This window comes from Trachurus trachurus (assembly GCF_905171665.1).
Source record: "Trachurus trachurus genome assembly, chromosome: 22".
In the NCBI taxonomy this organism is placed as follows: Eukaryota; Metazoa; Chordata; class Actinopteri; order Carangiformes; family Carangidae; genus Trachurus; species Trachurus trachurus.
This window is the reverse complement of record NC_139907.1, coordinates 6,624,955-6,647,004: the sequence shown is the minus strand read 5'-3', so window position 1 is coordinate 6,647,004 and position 22,050 is coordinate 6,624,955. Positions and strand designations below refer to the sequence as shown.

The 22,050-nt window shown below is 41.1% G+C and overlaps 1 protein-coding gene across 3 annotated transcripts; it reads left to right on the top strand.

Moving 5' to 3' along the window:
• The first annotated feature begins 2,013 nt into the window (after window positions 1–2,013).
• psen1 (presenilin 1) lies at window positions 2,014–21,714 on the top strand. 3 transcript variants are annotated; one of them, XM_083998970.1, is made up of 12 exons: window positions 2,014–2,140; window positions 4,013–4,102; window positions 7,722–7,842; window positions 7,915–8,161; window positions 9,279–9,420; window positions 15,831–15,898; window positions 16,078–16,298; window positions 17,640–17,738; window positions 18,507–18,605; window positions 18,704–18,883; window positions 20,396–20,514; window positions 20,721–21,714. In XM_083998970.1, exons 2-12 carry the CDS (start codon window positions 4,067–4,069, stop codon window positions 20,874–20,876), a joined length of 1,488 nt encoding a protein of 495 aa, XP_083855096.1. In that variant the 5' UTR covers window positions 2,014–2,140; window positions 4,013–4,066; the 3' UTR covers window positions 20,877–21,714. The 3 variants fall into 3 exon arrangements, with proteins under 3 accessions (XP_083855096.1, XP_083855094.1, XP_083855095.1); XM_083998968.1 differs by having other exon boundaries at window positions 18,701–18,883; XM_083998969.1 differs by having other exon boundaries at window positions 2,030–2,136; window positions 18,701–18,883.
• Window positions 21,715–22,050: the final 336 nt, after the last annotated feature.

Sequence of the window (22,050 nt, the reverse complement as noted above, 5' to 3'; positions counted from 1 at the left end):
GGCCACAGATGGTGCTGCGTTCACGGAGCCTCGGATTAATGGCAATTATAGCCATCTTGACTTGGAGTAGGCTAAACTTTTTTTTTTTAAAGTGCTGCTGTAATTTTATATGTTTGTATGTTGTATTGTATTGTATTGTATTGTATTAGCACATACAAGATATGTAAAACAGCATATTAAAAAGTGGAACATCAACAACAACAAAAACATACAAAGTACACAGTAGATAAAGCAAATGTGCCGGAGAAACCAAAAAAAACCCCTAAGGGTTTGTCAAGTGGTCCTCCAAAAGACAAACATTCAACATAAATTTAATTTACATAGTGAAAAAAAAACATAAAACAATTAAAAAGAGAGAAAATCAATATTGTGTGAAAATTCAAGATAAACATTCAACATACATTTGTTAAGATAAGCATTCAACATAAATTTATAGATAAACATTCAACATAAATTCAGTTTACAGTCATGTGAAGAACAACATAAATCAATTAGAAAAGAGAGAGAGAAAATCAAAGGTAATGTAAAAAGTATGTGGATTATGCATTGCTCAATTGGGCCAATAGAATGCTACCAACAGTGTATTAAAATAACATAATAATTGACAGTATCGATTGTATTGATAGACCTATCAATATTAGATTAAAATTGGGTGTGAAATTCAAAGGTCTCCTCCTGGCTCAGCGTTAAAAATCTGATATGACTGTCTTTTTGTTCCAAGCAGATTGACATGATGAACACATGAGGAATATTTCAGTTTCTTTTATTTCAATTTTATTTTAATACACACAGTACAAATAAAATAGACATAACAAGACATAACACATAACATTCAGGTTCCACACGTAGTGCAATGTAGTAAAAGATCATTCAAATAAAAGATATCATGGGTTACATATAGTATCAATGTATTATGTCTTTGAGTTCTTCATAACTCTGCCAGTGTCCTTCAGGTCCCTCATAGTGCATAACTTACAAACATAACCAAGGGGAATGTTTGTTTCTCTAACCAATTTAGAGTACATAAGAGGGAAAAGGGGGAAAATATTAAATAAAAATAGAAATAAAGATTGCATTACAAGTAGAAAAGAAATTATGAAAGGTTTAACCCATTTCCTCCTGTATTTTTCACATTTTTCGGCAGCACACCTCAGAGTCATTCTTTCCATAGTGTACCCTACATTTCTTGAACTATTTCTATCCATTCCACTTCGACAGATTTTTTATTACTCATCATCAGTCATATTTACAACAAATATCTACCATGTTTTTTTTTCCAGTCCTGATGGCAAGTTACCCAGGTATATGGTGATAAAAATTGAAAGTAAGCTTAGGGCTGATTATAAATCTAATTTCTGTCATCGTCATCTGCCCAGAACAGGGCTACAAGCGGGACACTCCCAAAGGAATATTTCAGTTTCACGTTGCTTTATATTCTATCTCTAACTTTAGTTTGTTATTGGTTTGTTTGTTAATTTGTTCGCACCAAAAAAAAAAAAAAAAAAAAAAAAGACAGATTAAAATACATTGGCAGAAAAACAAGAGCTACAACAGGTGCAAGCTGAGACAAGAACCCAATGGGCCTACACAGGGCCTCAGCTCAGGAAATTCAGAGTTAAAAGTACATTACAAGAAAAAAAACGTATAAAACAAACATATATCATTAATGTAATATATTACTACAATACATCATTTATATATATATCACTCTATTAACACATATCAATAATATCTCATATCAAAACCATATAAATATAATACAATAATACTATCAATAATGGAAACTTTTATAATAAGAATTAAGTTAAAATAAAAACAATAATCAAAATATGCAATAAACAAGGCAACTCAATTCACTCCAGCAGTAACAAACAGTGTATAAAATCATCTAACATTGACCCGGAGATGTTCAACCCGAGCGAATTAACACTACAACACTCCAAATTCCGAGCAGCGTTGCGTGCTCCTGAACGCACCGCCGAGCTGCAGGAAGTAGCAGCGTGAGTTTCACACCAGGGGCCGGATGTTCAGTGAGCAGACAGGAACAACAAAGAAGGGAAAGCGCCCGGGTTTATTAAACCTACTTCAAAAAAGCACGAAACGCCAAGGAACTAATCAACTACTTGTTTTTTATTAGTAGGTGAGTTTAATTCCGTCTAACTCGCTCTTCATGTTGCTTTATTTTGTCCCGAGCTGCTGCGGCTCAGTAGCGTTAGCGTTGTTAGCCTCCCAGCGCCGCCGTTATAACATCACGGGCTAACTAACTAGCTAATGGGAGCAACAGATACAGTTAAATAATTATAAACTAAGGCTTTTATACAATATATTATTAAATAACCTTAGCAGATAAATCTCATGTAATGTTCAGCTGGTTCAAATAGAGATAACTAGATGTGATTTCCCGGCGTTCAATTTGACTGTTACTATATACTCCCGCTATAATGGTTAAAAAAATCTTATTTATTGATCAGCTTTTATCAAACTAATGTCCACAGCATTATACCTAACTGTATTTTTTGCGTAGGTTCATAAACGAATTATATATTCATATTTTATCAATGATACTTTCCCATTTTAGCTTGTTATAAAGCCCATTTACACATGTTCAAATCTCAGGTACTTGAACGTCACTTGAGTGTTTTTCAGATTTTGTCATTTTCTATTCCTACCACGTTACCTAATATGAGCCTTTTCTAATATATAACACTATAATATATAGTTGGAGGCCCACCAGTCCAATTTAATACAATTATCTCTATGAGAGACACATCAACAATAGTTAATTAAATTTGAATTATAGTTTAAAGCACAAAGATGAAAAATGACCCAGTGTGAATCTCAAATGTCAGGGGGGGGGGGAATTAGTGAAGAGGCCAAAATATAAAAACAGATGTTTTTCCAGAACTTTTTAGTCTCTTTTTTCCTTTCTGCCTCATTAATCACATTATCACCACCACAGAGATTTATTTTGTGTGAACCTTTCCAGTGGTTCTAGTTTGGGAGCCACTGGATTAATCCACCTATAATACAGATTAAAAGTAGGTCACTGCTCACACATTTGCAGCTGAAACAATAACTACATCTGCTTTTCAATCCAACCTTCTTCTTTTTTTAACATATTATATTAAGTATTGATACCTTTGCTCACATAAAACATCTGTGTTTACTTGTACTCCTCGCTCCACCCCGGCTCACATTATGTCCTTATGTGCACTGGTTTATCAGGTTTACCGTACTAATTATGCTTCTAATCAAGTTGTAAAATGCACTGTGGTAAGGTGTGTATTCAACAAAAGCAAAAAATAAGTTACATTAATAATAATATAATGATTGTATAAGAATTTACAGGATTTACGTTATGAATTAACGACTCTTACTGTCTGTTTAGTGCAGAATTTTTCACACTCACTGTCTTGTCTTCACTGCAGCAGCTTTGAAAGGAAACAGAGGGAATATCATGTTATGAAAAGGTCGCTCACCTAATTTGAGACTGCAGGAACTTGATAATGTCGCCACGTCACTGACACTGGCTCATCTTTTTTTATTTTAAATGCATTTCATAATCTGGACCGAGGAGTTACAGAGAACTGCGGGTTGTGCAGAAGTCGCCCGAGGGGAAAAAACACTTGATGAGGACAGTGGACCGGAGTAGGAGGAATGATTACACATAGATTTTTTCCCAGGGATTCAAAGAAGATTGTGAATTAGGCTAATCCTTATAAAATGCAACGCCCTGCTCTTTTTCTCTTTTTTATCAGTGGAATTTCTTGTAAAAACAACTCAGCTTTTATCCAGAATAAGATACTCTCTCATTATTTAACTGTCAATTGAATTATTGAATATGAGACCACAGCTTATTTTGCCTTTTGGAGGACCTCTCTGTTTAGTTTACACCCAGGATTTGATTTGTTGCCACTTGATACGTATCATTTTTTAAAACATTTTTTCATTGCATTGCTATTTCTGGTGCCATGAGCTTAATTTCTGTCCCCCTCTGCTCTCGTTTCATCAGGGTTTCATCAGGAATTTGGTTTGCATGTGAGGACAAGTGTCTGCCGGGCCCACGATGGCGAACAAAGCAGAGGATGTTGAAAACAATATGGTGAGTACGAAAGAATGTGTCACCACCACAACCACCATTAGTTGCTCTAACGCTATCTGTGTTAATGTATTGGGTAATGAATGATTAGCCAACGTTTTGACGACTGAGTCAGCCTGTGACGACACGCGGTCTCAGCCCGATAATAACCGTGTGGTTTTTTAGGCCTCTCATATAAAATAAATGATGTTTAAAGATGGTTATGAGCTGATAAGGAAATATGTTAGACTTTGATTTTTACTATTAGGATCATAAAAAGGAGTGTCGCCGCTCTGCTTCTCGCTCTTCCTGTAAATAAAGGTGTGGCCTTTTCCAGCATATTCCCAGGATCAAAGTCTCCTCTACTGTCCCAGTCTGTTCAGCAGCCCTGATCCCGGTCCAGTTTTTTTTTTGTTTAGCCCACAACAGCAGCGCAGCCAGCGCGGTTGTGTTTTCTCAGTCTCAAATGGCAGATTATTCTGAAGCGATCACTAACTCAGGCCAGTTTATGAGAGATGAGATGAAGTGAGTGTGTGACTATTTATTATTTAACGCACATTTTGTTTGATTTACTATCACACGAAAAAAAAAAAAAAAAAAACACAGAAAACTAATTCACTAAAGCGGTCTGTCGCTCGCTCGCTCGTCTCGTGTCCTTGGTTCTATAACGTTGGCCTTATTCCCAGGACGGAGAAACAATGCAGTGTACCGCTGCACACTGAGGTCATTTTGTGCAGCAGCTTGTTGTGAGAGCCGGCGAGCAGCTTCCACTATTCAGATCGGCCTCTGGAGACCCCCAACCCCTCTCCTCCTCCTCCTCCTCCTCCTCCTCCTCCTCCTCCTCCTCCTCCTCCTCCTCCTCCTCTTGTCTTCGTTTCTGTGTTGTACCTGGTGGTTGGTGAGATTTGCTGCCACGTGTCTCGACTCGCCAGGCTGTCTGTCTGACAGTTTTAGTTCACAAAGTCTCCTTGAATTTCCTCCTTTTTTTATTTTTTTATTGTGTTATCCTTGGAGGTGTAAATGTGCCAGTTTAACCCTGAAACATTGGACGATGATGGCCTGATAACAGCCTGTTCAGTGTTTGTTTGCTCAGTTTCTAGGAATCTTTTTGTGTTTCATCTCATAACACAGTGGCCTGACCTCACGTGTGTGTTTGTAGACGCCTTTTGCAGATGGATAGAAGAAAGAGAGAAAGATATGGACTATTATTTTTGGCAAATAGTGGGATTTAATTCTTTTTTTTTTCAATTATTCCAGGTTCTTAAAGGGATAGTTCAACATTTTAGCATTGGCCCATTGCCATAATCGCTGTAGTCATAGCAGTAGGTTCGTTACCTTTAATTGTCGGTGCAAGCTATTTTTAGAACGGTGGAGCAGAGCCGTGAGCTGCTCAGAGCTACGCTACCGGAGGCTCATGGGATTTCTTGGTTTCCCTCATCAAACTCATCAAATACACAATCCAACAACAACGGTTTTGCATGAATTCACCTCTAAAACAACTCTGTCTGGTAACGTTCTGTTATTGTCTCATAGCGTGGTGAATGTGCAGGTCACAACTTGACCACCAGAGCGTTTTGGAGTTGTTGGATTGTGTATTTGATGAGTTTGATGAGGGAAACCAAGAAATCCCATGAGCCTCCGTAGCGTAGCTCTGAGCAGCTCACGGCTCTGCTCCGCCGTTCTAAAAATAGCTTGCACCAACAATTAAAGGTAATAAAAACCTACTGCTATGACTATAGCCATTATGGCAATGGGCCAATTTGCCAAAATGTTGAACTATCCCTTTAAGCTTTACACAGCCTTAAACATCAAATATAAGGAGAAGATTTCAGTAAAAACAGGCACACTGGTGGTTTAAATGTGCAAGGGGCAAACTATTAACCACCGCTACATGTTTGATGGCACATTTCACAAGTTACTGTAAAAATTTGTGAGTCCTACAAAAGCTTTTATTCCTGCACGGCTCATCAGTACGCTGTTTTGTTCTGAGTAGTGAAACTTTGAGAAGTGAAATTGAGAGAAAGAGAAGTGGCAGAAATTAAATCTAGCAATTCTTGTAAATCCGATGATTTAATGTAGCCTGATGCATCAGCCGCTTATTTCATTACATTTCAAAAAGCGTCTGAACACGAGCCATAGGGATTCGTTTGCTTCCGGGAGGCGGTTGCTTACATTTGCTTCAACTAATCGCTGCTGCTTGGTGGTCACGTGTGCTATACACCGGTTAAGCTCATAGGTTAATCTTGAGCGCTTGAGTTCAACGTCATCGCCTTCACTTACCCGTCTGTTCGCTGATTGGTCCGTCCGCTCTGGCGGACGGAGCAAACCGAAACGCATTGCTAGTGTCCTGACTACATTGTTGAGGCAAATGAAATTTGCCGGAACCAGTAGGCGGCGCTAGCCTGGCTAGATTTAATCAGCCTTCAGCAGGGGAATTTTTCATTCTTCAATATCTGTCTTCTCATTTATTCATGCCCATACTTTCACATAAATGCCCCCAAATATTTTACACTCACAAATGGCAAATTATTCAATATTAGCAACGATTTGTGATTATTTATGAGGCTGCTTTTTAGTGATAGTTTAGTGCTTCAAGTGACTGGAGCATCACGACGACACAAAGTGTTTCTCTGTTCCCTTGTTTTGTTCTAGGGATCTGAGAACGGCAACTTTTCTTAATGTTTTTAAAACACAATAAAAAATCTATCTGTTTTTAACTTGGTTTTAACTCTGATTGCCTTTGTTTTATAGTTAATCGCTTGTCTTGTTGCCTTTGATTGTTTTTGATTCATATTGTTTTTCATTGTTTGATGTTTTGTTTAAACACCTTGAGATTTTTTGTATGAAAAGCGCGATATAGATACTTATATAATATATAAGTTATATATTGTAGAAACACACAGTTTAATCCGTCCCTTACATCAGTATCATTAAAGGTGTTCAGAAACGGCTGTTTGTCCTGTTTGTTGCGCCGAGTTTCAAATTTACCCGAGTAAGGAAAACAAATTTGATTGGTCGTTATCGAGCAGGCGAGATATTTGTTTGGGGCGAGACCGAGCTCCGTGTGTGTGTGTGTCTCTCAGACGTTTGGATGACGGATCCAATATCAGTGGCTGATGAATCGTGAGCAACGTGACGTATAATCCGTGCGCCTGCATTATCCAATGCGGAGAAAAAAAATACCACACTTTCATCCCGGATTTACTCGAAAATAGAATTTTGCACAAAGTTTGGGCTACATCGTCTGATAGAGTTATTACACTAATGTTAAGACCCACAGTGGGCTCAAATTCAATTTTCTTTTCTGTACAGCTTTAATGGTTTTAAAACACAATAAAAAATCGATCTGTTTTTAACTTGGTTTTAACTCTGCCTAACTTTAATTTGTATGATTGCCATTGTTTTATTGTTTATCACTTGTCTTATTGCCTTTGATCGTTTTTGATTCATATTGTTTTTAATTGTTTGGTTGCATTGAGATGCGTTTTTTTTGTATGAAAGGCGCTATATAAATACAATTATTATTATTATGTTTTGTTTTCATGAATTTAATTATAGAAACACACAGTTTAATCCGTCCCTACATCAGTATCGTTAAAATTTGTAAACTCTGAATAATATGATTGTCTCCTCTCACCGACAGAGCCAACAGGAGTCCAGTTCGGCCCCTCAGCCGCCGCAGCAGCCGCAAGAAGCCGGGGGACCGAGAGCACGGTCCAGGGGCGGCTCAGGCGCTGGAGGAGGAGGAGGAGGAGGAGGAGGAGGTGATGGAGATGGAGGAGGAGGAGGAGGAGGAGGAGGAGGAGGAGGAGGAGGAGGAGGAGGAGGAGGAGGAGGAGGAGGAGGAGGAGGAGGAGGAGGCGGAGGCGGCAGCGGGCCGGAGCAGAACGGGCAGCCTCCCGCCCCTCGTCCTCCTCCTCCTCGTGTCGTGGAGACCGACGACGAGGAGGAGGAGGAGCTGACCTTGAAGTACGGGGCCAAGCACGTCATCATGCTGTTCGTTCCCGTCACCCTGTGCATGGTGGTCGTCGTGGCAACCATAAAGTCTGTCAGCTTCTACACCCACAATGACGGGCAGCGATTGTGAGTGTTACCACTTTTTTTAAAATATATATATATACCAGGCAGATGTTGACAGATGAAATGATACAAGACTAGTGCCAGAATCACAGCAGCGCCGCAGTTCACCCTCAGTGCCACTAGGTGGAGATAATGATTTACTGTACATCTAGTGTCCTTCCTACATAGTTTTTTTTTTATTTTTTTTATAAATATGTTTATTGATTTTCAAGAGAAAAATTAAAAAGAGAGAAAAAGAAAGTAGAAAACATAGAAAAAAGCTCACAAAACATACAGAACACAGCACATCTTGAATACTATATGGTCATAGTTAAGATGGGTTAGGGTACTATAAATAAAAACGTCTATGAATGAGACATATGCAGAGTCATTATTCATTTTCTTTTAGTAACATACACAACTGGGCACAAAACATACAATATAACATAACATAATATAACATAACATAACAAAGGGAGGATTTTTGGCATTAGACAAAACATAGTCAGAGTCAACATAAGCACAGCACATATAAAACATAATAAGATGCTGCTTTGAAATAGGGAAACACATTTCCTATTAAAGGGTTTGACCTTATCTTTGCCATAGTTGACACATAACTGAGCCATTTTGACCGGTTCTCTTCAAAAATATCAGTTTGGTTCCTTAATTATATCAATTCACTCATTTATTATGTTGCTTTGTCTTTCTTAAGCCATTTTCTGGTCAAAGCCACTACCAACAACACCCTTAAAAGGTGTTTGTCCTGTTTTTGTATATTCAAGTCCATCCAGGTCACACACATAAGCTCACATTTTTTAAGATAATTCAATAATTTATCTCCTCTATCTTCGTTATAGAGTCTCAATCTCTTATTTCAAATGTATTAACAGAAGAAAAGACACTCAGAGAAACACAGAAAAATACACTTCCAATATGAAAAAGTTTACCACATGCCCAGAAGGAATGTGCTAGAGTACTGACTGCATTAGATCAATACAACAGAATACTTTAAACATTTACATATTTTCCAGAGCAGGTCACACAGATTATACAAGGGAAATGTTTGTGCATCTTTTGTCATTCCTGTTCGACTGAGGCCTGTCTTTGTGACGTGTTGTTGAAATGTCGCCCCCCTCAGGATCTACACGCCGTTCCCCGAGGACACAGACACAGTAGCACAGCGAGCGCTGAACTCCATCCTCAACGCCACCATCATGATCACTGTGATCATCGTCATGACTTTGGTGCTGGTGCTGTTATACAAGTACCGCTGCTACAAGGTACAGGCCGACGACACGTCACACTGCATCACACTTACTGATAAATAATATATTGTTTTAAACTGGGGTTAAACACAGGAGACTCTTCTTTTCTTTGTCTAGTAGAAAAGCTCATGTTTTATTTATAACATTAACATTGATTATAGATGGATTCAAGCACCTGTAGGAGGAAAATCTGGATCATATTAAGATTTTATCATCCATCACCAATGTATGAACACAGCCACATAAAAGCGGCCGCTTGTTAAGGGCCTACAATTCTGCTGAAAACATGCAATGCTTTACTTTTATAGCATGAACATATTAAAAGTTATGGTAACCAGGGATGCAAACAGCGCGCCGAAAAGCGAAACACGCTTTTTTCATGACCAATTAGGTGACTTGTGTGAATCGTTCAGATCCGAAGAGTTTTTGTTTTTGGGAGGGGGGGGGGGGTCTCAGCTGGGGTCAGTAAAATGTTTTTCTAACAGGCTGACAGTGACAATCACGTGAAACTGAGGCGAACTCATTCATGGTTGTCTCTGGTTATAGCACATTATATAGGCCTATATGTCCATTACACACTTTTAGGCCTTAAAATGTCTTAAATTTGTTGAATTATTGTGTTCAAGACTTAAATAAGACAGCTCTTAAATTTTCGTATGCCCACCATGGGCGAGCATTTCGCTCGCATTTGCCCCTAAAAAAAAACAAACATGTGTGAACCAGGAAAATCACAAAAAAGAAAGAGCACAACCTGCGATTGGTCAAAAACTACAAATCCCACAATCCTCTGGCCTCAACAATAACAGTAGTTAGTGTAAGTGGGAGAGTGGAGCTGTCGGTGAAAAGAGGAAAGAACGCCACGTCTGGTCCTGTTCTATGTTGTTCGTTCACACCGTCACCGTTTATTCGTTACGTCCGCGGTGTAAAAGGCCGTGACGCAAAGACGCGATTAGGCGCGAGACGCGGTAGACGCGACTTTTTTTTTTTGCGACGCTACACCCGATTCTTTTATGGCGACGGGACCCTCGCGTCTTCGTCTATTTCATCGTGTTTGGTGGGAAGACCCAAAGGGGCTTCCCACTCAAACACGAGGAACGCTTTTTTTTCGCGCGAGCTTTTACGCGCAACCAAACGCGAGATACGCGAGATAAGCGAATTAGCGCTCGTTTTCACTCGTTTCAAAAAAAATTCACGAGCCCGCCTATTTTCACTACAACAATTTTTTTTTTTTTTTCAAAGGAGGTTAAATCGAAAGCAACTGGACTTAGTTATTTACATATTATAACTAAGTCCAGTTGCTTTCGATTTAACCTCCTTTGAAAAAAAAGTCTAGGAAGACGTTTCACCTTCATCCAAGAGGCTTCATCAGTTCATGTAGCATCTGACCAGGCTGGGACTGGTCCAACTATCTGGTGTGGAGACTCAGTATAAGTCCAGTTGCTTTCGATTTAACCTCCTTTGAAATACTATGACCTGGACAAATGAGAATATGCACAGGCCTACAACAACATTTCTGCTCTCACCAACCATGGTTGAGGTCACAACGCTGCGCTGTAGCTGCTCTGGAAGTCCGAGACACTGAGGCCAAACGCCGTCGCTTCTGGTCCATGAGGCGAGTTCCGGGCTGATGAGCTACAGAGACTTTAGAGTCAAAGAGGAGCAGTGCGTCGCTGTGTCGGACTGTTTGGATTTAATGAAGAAGCTGCACAGAGTCAGGTGAGCAGAAGCTGCCCCCCCCCCCCCCCCCCCCCCCCCCCCTCACCGTGGAGCCGCTGCTGTCTCACAGCCGCCACCGACCCCTAGAATAAAACACCACCGACCCCTAGAATAAAACACCACTAAGCCGTGGACGGTCGCTGCGTGGATAAAATGCTGACGACCAAAACAGCCGCCACCAGGTCACTGACTGGAGAGTTTTAAAGTCGGCACATGAACGCAGCTCAGACCGGCCGGTGCCTCAGCGCGGTGATCAGCAGGACGCTATAGCCTACCCAGTACCGGCCAGCTCAGTACAGAGGGGGGGGGGGGGGCGATAACGTGACGCACAGTATACTGTTATGAGACACATTATGCATCCCAACTGTCTTTTTTTTTAGAGGATTTTTTTTTTTTTTTACCAAGAATGCGCCCAAAAAAATCATGATCCAGGGGCCAAAATTCGAAACAAATATATATATTTTTTAATCATAATTCTCATTATTCTCCTGATGTCGGTTTAATGTAAACAGATTGCGCTGATATGCGTCATGTGACAGCGGGGCAGAGCTGCAGCTGCTGTGCTGTGATGGACCTGATCAGACTGGTGGTGGTCCACAGTCAATCAGTCCCAGAGCCTTCCTATTCACCTCCAATGTAGACGCGACGTGCGCGCTCGTTACCCAAAGCGGCGCGTATCCGCGTGCATTCGGTGCGACGGCGCCGCCGTTTTCCCCCCCGTGCATGTCCGTTGCTGTGTCAGGCAGGTGTCTCCCACGGAGCTCTGCCCCGTTTCAGAGGTGAAGGAGAGACGTCGCCTCCGCGATGTAGAATGTGTTCAATTAAAGTGAAACTAACACATTATATAGGCCTATGTCCATTACACACTGAATGGGATGTTAAATCCCATGTCTTTATTTCTTAAGTTTATTTTAATAGTAATAATTATGACTTACATTCAGTGAAGACCTAAAAATAAGTATCTCCAAAATTGAAATATTGCAATGGTTTTTATTTTTTTAAAGCATTTTTAATATAGAAATGTTGGCCTTCTGAAAACTGTCCATCTATATGCACTCAATACTTGGTTGGGGTTGAACTACTGGAAATAGACTTTTCTGTGATATTGTTGACTTTTCTGTGATATTGTTAATATCCCCCCCCCCACGACAATTCCTCTCTTTTTTGGTCCTGACCCGTTTGCATCCCTGGGTAACACTTTATAATAAGTACACACTATTAAGCATTAGTTAAGCATTAAATATTGAATTCCTCATTTATAACACATGAATACTCATTAGTATGTAGTTAGGGTTACAGGAGTTGTTTTAGGAGAGACTGCTTGCCGAAAAACTGTCCCTGTGGGCAACGCGCATCAGCGCTTTTGCATGAATTTACCTCTAAAACAACTCTGTGTGGTAACGTTCTGTTATTATCTCATAGCGTGGTGAATGTGCAGGTCACAACTTGTCCACCAGAGCATTGTGGAGTTGTTGGATTGTGTATTTCATGAGTTTGATGAGGGAAACCAAGAAATCCCATGAGCTTCTGTAGCGTAGCTCTGAGCAGCTCACGGCTCTGCTCCGCTGTTCTAAAAACATCTTGCACCGACAAATAAAAGTAACAAACCTACTGCTATGACTATAGCGATTATGGCAATGGGCCAATTTGCCAAAATGTTGAACTATCCCTTTAATATCCAGATAAAAGAACAAGAAAAAAGGGGGGGGGAAATCACATCTGAGAGCTCTAGTGTCATACAGTACAACCATTTAAATAGGGAGGATGGCTGTGCTGCATCAACAAAAAACCTTAAGTTGGCTTAATAAATGTTTCAAGTGAGAAGAAAGTGTGCGGGAGTTTCTCTAAAAGTCTGATACTGCTCTCCTCCTTCGACGCACCTTTCTGAAAACTGGTGTGCAAAAGGTTACCACACACTTAAAAGCTCAGAATTTGGACTCTAACATAACAGAGGAGATGTAATGAACAGGGAGTGAACCCAGCCATGTTCATGTTCACAGGTGACGTTTTGAGTTGCCAAACACCGGTGCAGCGACCATTGAAATGTCTGCGTTACATTTAGGTGCGCCCGGCCCGTTCCAGCCCTCCCTCTGCTCTCACGTTCTCTCTACATGTCGGGACACTGTCGCTGCGACACTCAAATGGAACGGCCTCGTCATTAATGTTATTAGTACTAACACCTGAGCTCTTCCTGCTCTGACAAGCCAACATGTCTCCTGTGGGAAAAGAAAAGAAAAGGGGGGGAAAAAAGCTTCACAATGAATGATAGAGTTGTGTAAGTCGTCCTCTCAGCTCTTAACAGCTGCAGTTAAACTAATAGAGCGGAGGAAAAAAATGTCAATAAAGCACTTTTCTGTAAACCTGGACTGTTCATCTAAGTCCTGTGAAAACTGCACCACACCTGGAGCAGCAGACAGGTGGGGCGCAGCACATCAGGACAATGGATTTTCACTTTAACCAAACACTGCTGCACTCATTGTATTTATTATACTCTGTGGTAAACCCCACCCATCTGGGAGTCGTGGTAGTTTAAAACAAACACTATTAACAGGTATTTGCAAGTACTGACAGATTACTGATTAAACCAGGGCCTGATATTAGGAAGTAAAAAAAACCTCAGATAACTGATTAATCAGCAGATATCACTCTTATAGAGGAACTATACAGGATTTCTACCTTAATTAAACAGCTTCAGAGTAATTGTGATGGTTTAACGACTGGTTACAGTGAGAACGGAGGCTCAGTCTTCATCTCAGCATCTCTTGGCTAAAAACCAACCTTACAGGATCAGAGTCTCCGACCCAGTGTCCCAGATCTCGTCTCACATGGACTGCTTTACGGCACTACAACAAAAACACACTCCATAATATGGAATCTATGTATTAGAGCATTGACAAATACTGCATTATTCGTTGAATACTTTCCAATAGTCGACGAATAGTCAAATATTCGCCGGAAAGTTTGCCTCTGTTAATGACCATAAATACACATTGTATTTGGCCGGTGCATATTCTCATTTTTCCAGGTCATAGTATTTCAAAGGAGGTTAAATCGAAAGCAACTGGACTTAGTTATTTGTCTAGGAAGACGTTTCACCTCTCATCCAAGAGCTTCATCAGTTCATGTACACAACTGACCAGGCTGGGCTGTCATACATTGTGGATAAGCATTCAGAGTGAGAGATAGAGAAAGAAAGAAAAAGATACCATTCCACCGCTTTATTACAGCACCATGCTTTTGAAAAAAGAAAAACAAGAAAAAGACGAATACTCAAGTCGATTAGTAGTTTTGATTTGACTTGATTTCCTCGCATCCACTTTTACATCAATAGAATTTCAACATCCAGCAGGACAATTCATTTCACAAGTGGTCTTAGTTGACAAACTACAGGCAAGGCAAGGCAATTGTATTTGTATAGCCCGTTTTTACAAAAAGTTTGTCTCAAAGGGCTTTACATCGCATCGTAACAACATCCTCTGTCCTTAGACCCTCACATCGACAGTCAGCATTATTTCAAAAACCAAAATTTATAATAATCAAATACCTTAAGAAAAAAATAAGCAAACAAAAAAGAACGAAGAAACAACAACAAACAAATTTGTATTCCTCTGTAGAGGAAAAAAAGCGACCGACTTGCACAGTTCCCCTTTAAACAAACAGTTTTTTTGTCACAAAAATGCGACAATAAAAATCTTTTAATTATACAAAATGCAGAGTTGTCAGTGTAGCGGACAGTGTACCGTAAGTCCGGTGGTTTTTTCCGCTGTGTTGCCAACCCTCCTCCCGGCCATGTGCATTTGTTTCCAACAAAGCCGGCGAGAAATCAGTCAGTAGAGCGGTAGATAACGTTATTTATCATATAAAATGTGTATATTTGTGTAGTCTTATCTGTCATAAACAAGAGATTACAGGTTACGGGGCGCGTTACGTTCGTGTCACGGTGCCGCAGAGACGAGAGCTGGGACACCGGGTCAGAGGCTCCGATCTTGTAAAGTTGTATTTCAGCCAAGAGACGCTAAGTGGAAGGCAACAAGTTACAAGTCTTTTATTTAACCATCAGAATGACTCTGCAGCTATTTAATTAAAGCAGATATCAGCTTCACGGCCGTTTCGGCTAATGCTGCGTTCAAGGCAGGCTTTTGAAACCGTAAGTTACAGCTTCAAGTCACAACTACGACTTGGTAGCGTTCCAGGTAACCCCGTAGCTCGTGTTTTTACCATCCTGTTGTCTGTGAAAGTTCCCTATAACGGCCACTCGTAACTTCCGACCCGTGAACTCGTACCAGATCGAACTGGTATGACTTCACAGGAAGGAAAAACACAAAGTACGAGTTTCTTTGAACGCACCATGAGTTAGCAGCCCCCGCCCTTGTCAGGCATCAATTGGTCCTCGTGCTACGTCACCACATTCACGCGCATCCCTTGGCTGCACACACAGCCCTTCATGCCGTTCTCTCTCCTCATTGGATAACACTTGTATCCCACAAGGAAAATTTTCTCCTCGGGTTACAGCAGAGCAGAGTGACGGAGAGACTCGTGTTTAGGCTGAAATACTTCATGTAAGTGATTGCTGACGGAAAATAGGACTATTTAGGACTTATATTAACAAAAACATTCCACTGATATCTGCTTTAAGGTAAAAATGGAAGCTAAAAATCCTGCGTAGTTCACCTTTAAGTTAAACCCCATGTGTCCGTCTCCTCTGACAGGTGATCCAAGGCTGGCTCTTCCTCTCCTCCCTCCTCCTGCTGTTCTTCTTCTCCTACATCTACCTCAAGTAAGCCACAGCACTTAACATGTTTTATCTCCTTTCCTTTCTCCCCCCCCTCACCCCCACAAACTTGCCCTTGATTCTCATAAACCTCACATAAAAGTCGTCCGGTTGTTTTGTTTTTTTTACGACGATACTAGATACAGTCTAACCAAACACATCACGTCTCCACTTTTGTCCGACAGAGAGGTTTTCAAGACCTACAACGTGGCCATGGACTACTTCACGCTGGCCGTAATCATCTGGAACTTCGGGGTGGTGGGCATGATGTGTATTCACTGGAAAGGGCCGCTGCGGCTCCAGCAGGCCTACCTCATCATGATCAGCGCCCTCATGGCCCTGGTTTTCATCAAGTACCTGCCAGAGTGGACCGCCTGGCTTATATTAGCTGTCATCTCAGTCTACGGTAAATCCTCTACTATCATCGTCCTCTTTTCTTTCTTTTTTTTTGTGCTTTGACCCTTTGTGCTTTTAAGGAAGAAAGCCGAAGTCTCGACCTTGATGTGTTTTTTTTTTGTCTTCTTTGTGTGCACTAACAGTCGGTCATCTGGTTCCCGTTAGAGTTGCAGGAAAAAAGAGGGCGGGGCGGGGGGGGGGGGGACTCTAAATGTATAATCAAACTTTATTTGGAAATGACAGAGCTGATGTTCAGAAGTATTTCTAAAAAAGCGCTTTTTTAAGAATCATAAAAAAGCTATGACATTTGAACCCTCCCTAGTTAAGTGAAATTGCAGCGTAAATCCTTTAAATAGAAACATGCTCATTCATTGTAAACATGTAGTTTTCTCTCTAGCATATATAGTATATGCATACTCTGCAGAAAGTCAAAGTCCTACCAAGAATATATGTCTTATTTCTAGTCAAAATGTAATTTCTAGTCAAAACAAATCTCATTATACTTAAAATAAGACTCATCACATAAAAAATAGCTTGTTTTTAGACACTTCTACTTCTTTCAACCATATTTTTACTTGAAATAAGTAGAAAAGTTTTTCTTTCTTATTACAAGAACAAAAAAGTTGCTTTCACTGGCAGATTTTTCTACTTATTTCAAGTGAAAATGTGTTTGAAACAGGTGAAATTATCTAAAAACAAGTTGATTTTTAGGTGATGAGTCTTATTTTAAGTGGAAAGAGATTAGTTTTGATTAGAAATGAGACATTTTGACAAGAAATACAGCAAATATTCTTGGGTTTTTGCAGTGTATATATAAAGGAGGAGGGACAGATGTCATCATTAGGGGACAGCATGTCTCAAGATCTGAAGCCGTGACACAAATGCTCTCAGGAAATGTGCAATGAAAGACAAATCTGTGAGGAGAGGAAGTCTGGGGGAGACGAGGTTGAAAGCTGAACCCGAGTCGGTCGCTGTGCCAGCAACAACAGGCAGCGTCTCAACAGCTTCCCTCCGGTTGATGGACGGGGTCGATATAAGGGAGTGGGCAAATGATAATTGTTGGTAATTATAGTTGTTTGTCATCATTGAGCATTGAGCTTGTCAGACAGGTGAGGATTAACGAGCGTCTCAGATTAATTATCAGACTAGTAAATATTTTCACACATCCTCTCTGTTCTCGGTCAGAGCCAGAGACTGTGTGTTTTGACTGAACTCCCGGCCGCCTGTTGTCACAGATGTCGCGTCCAGCTGCTGTTTTTGGCCTCTTGAAGAAGTCGTCTGTGGCTCACATCACTTATCTCCCCTCTGTTTTCTCCTCTTCTCCTTCTTCTCCTTCTTGTTCTTCTCTCAGATCTGTTAGCGGTGCTCTGTCCCAAAGGACCTCTGAGGATCCTGGTGGAGACGGCTCAGGAGAGGAACGAACCCATCTTTCCAGCTCTCATCTACTCTTGTAAGATAAAAACCTAAACATGTTGGTATTTTATTTGAATAAAACAGAGGAGGGAAGTGAAATACTTGACTTTGACTCTTCACCTTCCTCTTGTGTTAGGGTCGGCACCAACACGTTTTTAGGTTTTTGAATGCATAAAAGTACCACATAAATTTGTTTATTGCATCAAGGCTTTTTGACTTTGTCAGTAACCTCTATTTAAACAAAATAAAACCAAACTTTTTCTTTTTTTTCCCCCACAAAATTCTAAATGCCCTAGATTAAAATTATGACATTTGTGTTGTTATGGTCGGTTTCAACCCGGTTATAACGATGAGAAGAGTAATAAAAGTTAAAACTGAAATCATAAGTGCAAAAACAACCTTTTCATGGATAAGGAAGCCTAAAAATGAAACGAAGAGACGAGAAACTCTCTAAAAATAATTGTTTTTAGGGACTCGGGTCAAAACCGACCCAAACATAAGAGATGGTAGCAGAAAGCTGCCAAGAGGAAGGTTAAAAGAAAAGGCTCAGGGGTCCACACCAAAAATATTAAAACCAACATTTCATGGATAAGGAATCCTAACAATGTAAACAAGAGTTAAAAAACTAATTGGATGGATGAAAAAAAAAAAGTTTTTAGTGTGTTTTACAGCTGATTCAAGACACGGGTCAAAACCAACCCTCATATAAGAGATGGTAGCAGAAAACTAACACAAGACTTGGACTTAGAATAAAGAAAAGAAAAGAAAAGAAAAAGACTAATCGTCTCCCGTTCTTCTTCCCCAGCTACGATGGTGTGGCTCGTCAACATGGCCGACACCGAATGGCCAAAGAGGAACTCGAACTCCGCAGAGGCAGCGACGTTTCAACAAGAGTCTCCACAAGGTGAGCGGACGACGGTCAAGGTGTTTTTATTATTTTACAATCGAGCGGCTGCATGCTTCATTCATTCAGTCTGACTGATTGTTGTCCCTCTTCAGCAGCCGTGGCGTCTCCCGACCCGTCGAGTCCGTCCCAGGACGACGGCGGCTTCAGCTCCAACTGGGTGAACCAGCAGGAGCACCAGCTGGGGCCGATGCAGTCCACCGACGAGACCCGGCGGGAGATCCAGCAGCTGCCGTCCGCTCGTCCTCCTCCTCCCGTCGACGACGACGATGAAGAGAGTGAGTGATGTCGACACCGTGGTGGTTTACGTTTTTAACATTTAGCCGATAACTTGTATCCAAACGAAGCTGTTGTAAAAGCACACTTTTAAACACTAAACCAGGGTCGTGTGACTTTGCAGTCATCCACCATATGTCCTGTTTCTGTGATAAACCTGAGCCGCATGAATCTGATATGTGTCATAACAAACATATATAACAAAGGTATAAACTGATATTGTTACAAGGGATCTCAAAAAACATCTTCTATAAGCTCTATTTCAGAATGTATTTTTCATTTCAAAGTGTTTATGTAGCATAAAAAGTAGAAGAAACAAAGAAACATTTAATTCTTCATATCCAAACACAGGCATCGTGTATTGTAGATTGATAAAAAACATACATTTAAATGATATAAACCAAATAATTCAGCTTGTAGGCCGCATTTAGCCATCAACAGCGTCTTTTTAATTATTCTGTTTAATGTTGTGATTCATATTATTTAATTTGCTAGCTAATTCAGGGCTCCAGACTAACTTTTTCCGAGGAGTGCACACTGTAAATCGATTTCCAAAGCAAAATATTCACATTTGTTTTTCATTCATGATCCTCACACACATCGGTCCAACACCTGTAATGACAAATACCAGATTCTTTGAGTCGCCTCTCAAATTTACTGGTTAAGAGTAGGTAGACACACGCACATCCATGTTACCAGGTACCGAGCCCAAAAAACGTGATCAAAAAGAGAGAAAAAGACTAGCGACACTATAACTGCTCCCAATAAAAAAAGAACTTTATTCTATCATAATATAATATAAGAATTTACTGGTTGCACATGCAAAATGCCCAAACTTAGGGGCAGTTTGGAGCCTTGTGATTGATTTATTATGTTTATAATGAAGGAGAGTTAAAGTGTTGCGTGTTGTGGGGGTGAAACAACAAAAATATTGTTTTCTCATCAAACACATGAGTAAAACTGGATGATGATGATGATGATTTTGGATTTTACCTCTCAGCCCTAATATGAAGCCTCGCTCTGTAATTCCACCTTGTGAATTCCCAGTTTGTCTCTCCTCCTCCTCCTCCTCCTCCTCCTCCTCCTCCTCCTCCTCTTCCTCACTGTGTAATCATCATCTCTCTGCTCCGAACCCATAAAACATGCCAACATGTTTTATGCGTTCCCCTGTCCTGTGAAATTAGTGTGTATCTGAGCTCTTGCTACATACGAGTCTGTCTGCGGACTGTTTTTAGTCAGTCAGAGCAGATTAGGAAACAATTATTCGAGGCAAATGCTAGGTTTCATAGTCTGTACTATTTGGGGGCCTTCCCTGCCCTGCGCCCTTTTTCTAACGTAAAGCTTCGGTAAATACGGGGTCGGAGCTCTTGTTTGTACAGTAATTACAGTAGAGGAGAGGTTTTTTTTTTTTTTTTTTTTTTCTTTCTACGGGCGGCTGAAGCGAATCTTGTGTTTGAATCGACTCCACCCTGACTGTGGTGTTGGTGTTTTCTCCCGTGTGTTTTTTCTCTCAGGGGGCGTCAAACTGGGCCTGGGAGACTTCATCTTCTACAGCATGCTGGTGGGAAAGGCCTCGGCCACAGCCAGCGGCGACTGGAACACCACGCTCGCCTGCTTCGTAGCCATCCTCATCGTGAGTCGACCGCCGATGCTTATTTTGGTGTCAGACTCGAGTCGACCGCAACCCTCATCTCTGTCTCTCTCTCTGAGCACATTATCTAACCCCCACGTTATGTGAACCACCACTTGATTGTATAATAGTATAACAGCAGCGCCCGTTCTGTTTTCTTTTTTTTTGACAATCGCTGAGTGTTTTGTTTCCTCTTGTTGCCGCCGCAGGGCCTGTGTCTGACCCTGCTCCTCCTCGCCATCTTCAAGAAAGCGCTCCCCGCTCTGCCCATCTCCATTTTCTTCGGGCTGGTCTTCTACTTCGCCACCGACAACTTGGTACAGCCCTTCATGGACAAACTGGCGCTACATCAGTTCTACATTTAGCAGGACGACGACGGCGGCGGTGTCCCCCCCCCTTCCCGATGACGCCTCCACCCACGTAGCTCTCTGGATAACAACAACACAGGAGCGCAAATAGGTTCTTAAAAAAAAAAAAAAACTCCTGATGGGGACACAAGTTGTTTTTGTTCTGCCGTTTTTCTCCTTCTGGCGCAGAGAGGGAGGCGTTCTTAGGTATTTTTTATTTCTGTTTTAAAAACCAAGAAGTGACATTTCTCGCTCAACTTGGGACCTCATGATCATCATCTTCTTCATCTTCCTCCTCGCCGCTCTCAGGCTCGGTCTGACGAGCCAAGTGAGAGCGATTTACCTTTATTTATCCAGGGAAGCTCCTTTTCCTCCAGCAGCAGCAGCAGCAGCAGCAGCAGCAGCAGCAGCAGCAGCTCCCTGCTTCACATCCACACACCTGCAGATCGACGAGCGACCACAGTTTTTCTGCCACTGGGGCTTTTTTTTGTTGTTGTTTTTTGTTTTTACAGCAGGTGCCTTGCTCATGGACACCTTTCGCCGGTAGCTGTTCAAGTCCCCCCCGTCGTTTTCACGGCTTGTGAAGCTGCCACCAGCCCCCCGCACACACTTAACCGAAGAGTTTAAAATGAAAAAAAAAATAAGAAGAAAGAAAGAAAGAAAGAAAAGCCTTCGTCAAAACTAACAGACACTCGAAATTGATATTGATTATATGTTGGTAAATGTGTTGTTTGATTATGTATGAGCTGTCAGTCACCAGAGCGTGCTTTCCTCACCGCTGTTAAAGGGATAGTTCAACATTTTGGCAAATTGGCCCGTTGCCATAATCCCTGTAATCATAGCAGTAGGTTTGTTACCTTTAATTGTCGGTGCAAGCTATTTTTAGAACGGCGGAGCAGAGCCGTGAGCTGCTCAGAGTTACGCTACGGAGGCTCATGGGATTTCTTGGTTTCCCTCATCAAACTCATCAAATACACAATCCAACAACTCCAAAACGCTCTGGTGGACAAGTTGTGACCTGCAGATTCACCACGCTATGAGATAATAACAGAACGTTACCAGACAGAGTTGTTTTAGAGGTAAATGCATGCAAAACCGCTCCATCGGGGGCAGTTTTTGGCAACAACTCTGTCTCGTAACGTTGTGTTATTATCTCATAGCGTGGTGAATGTGCAGGTCACAACTTGTCCAC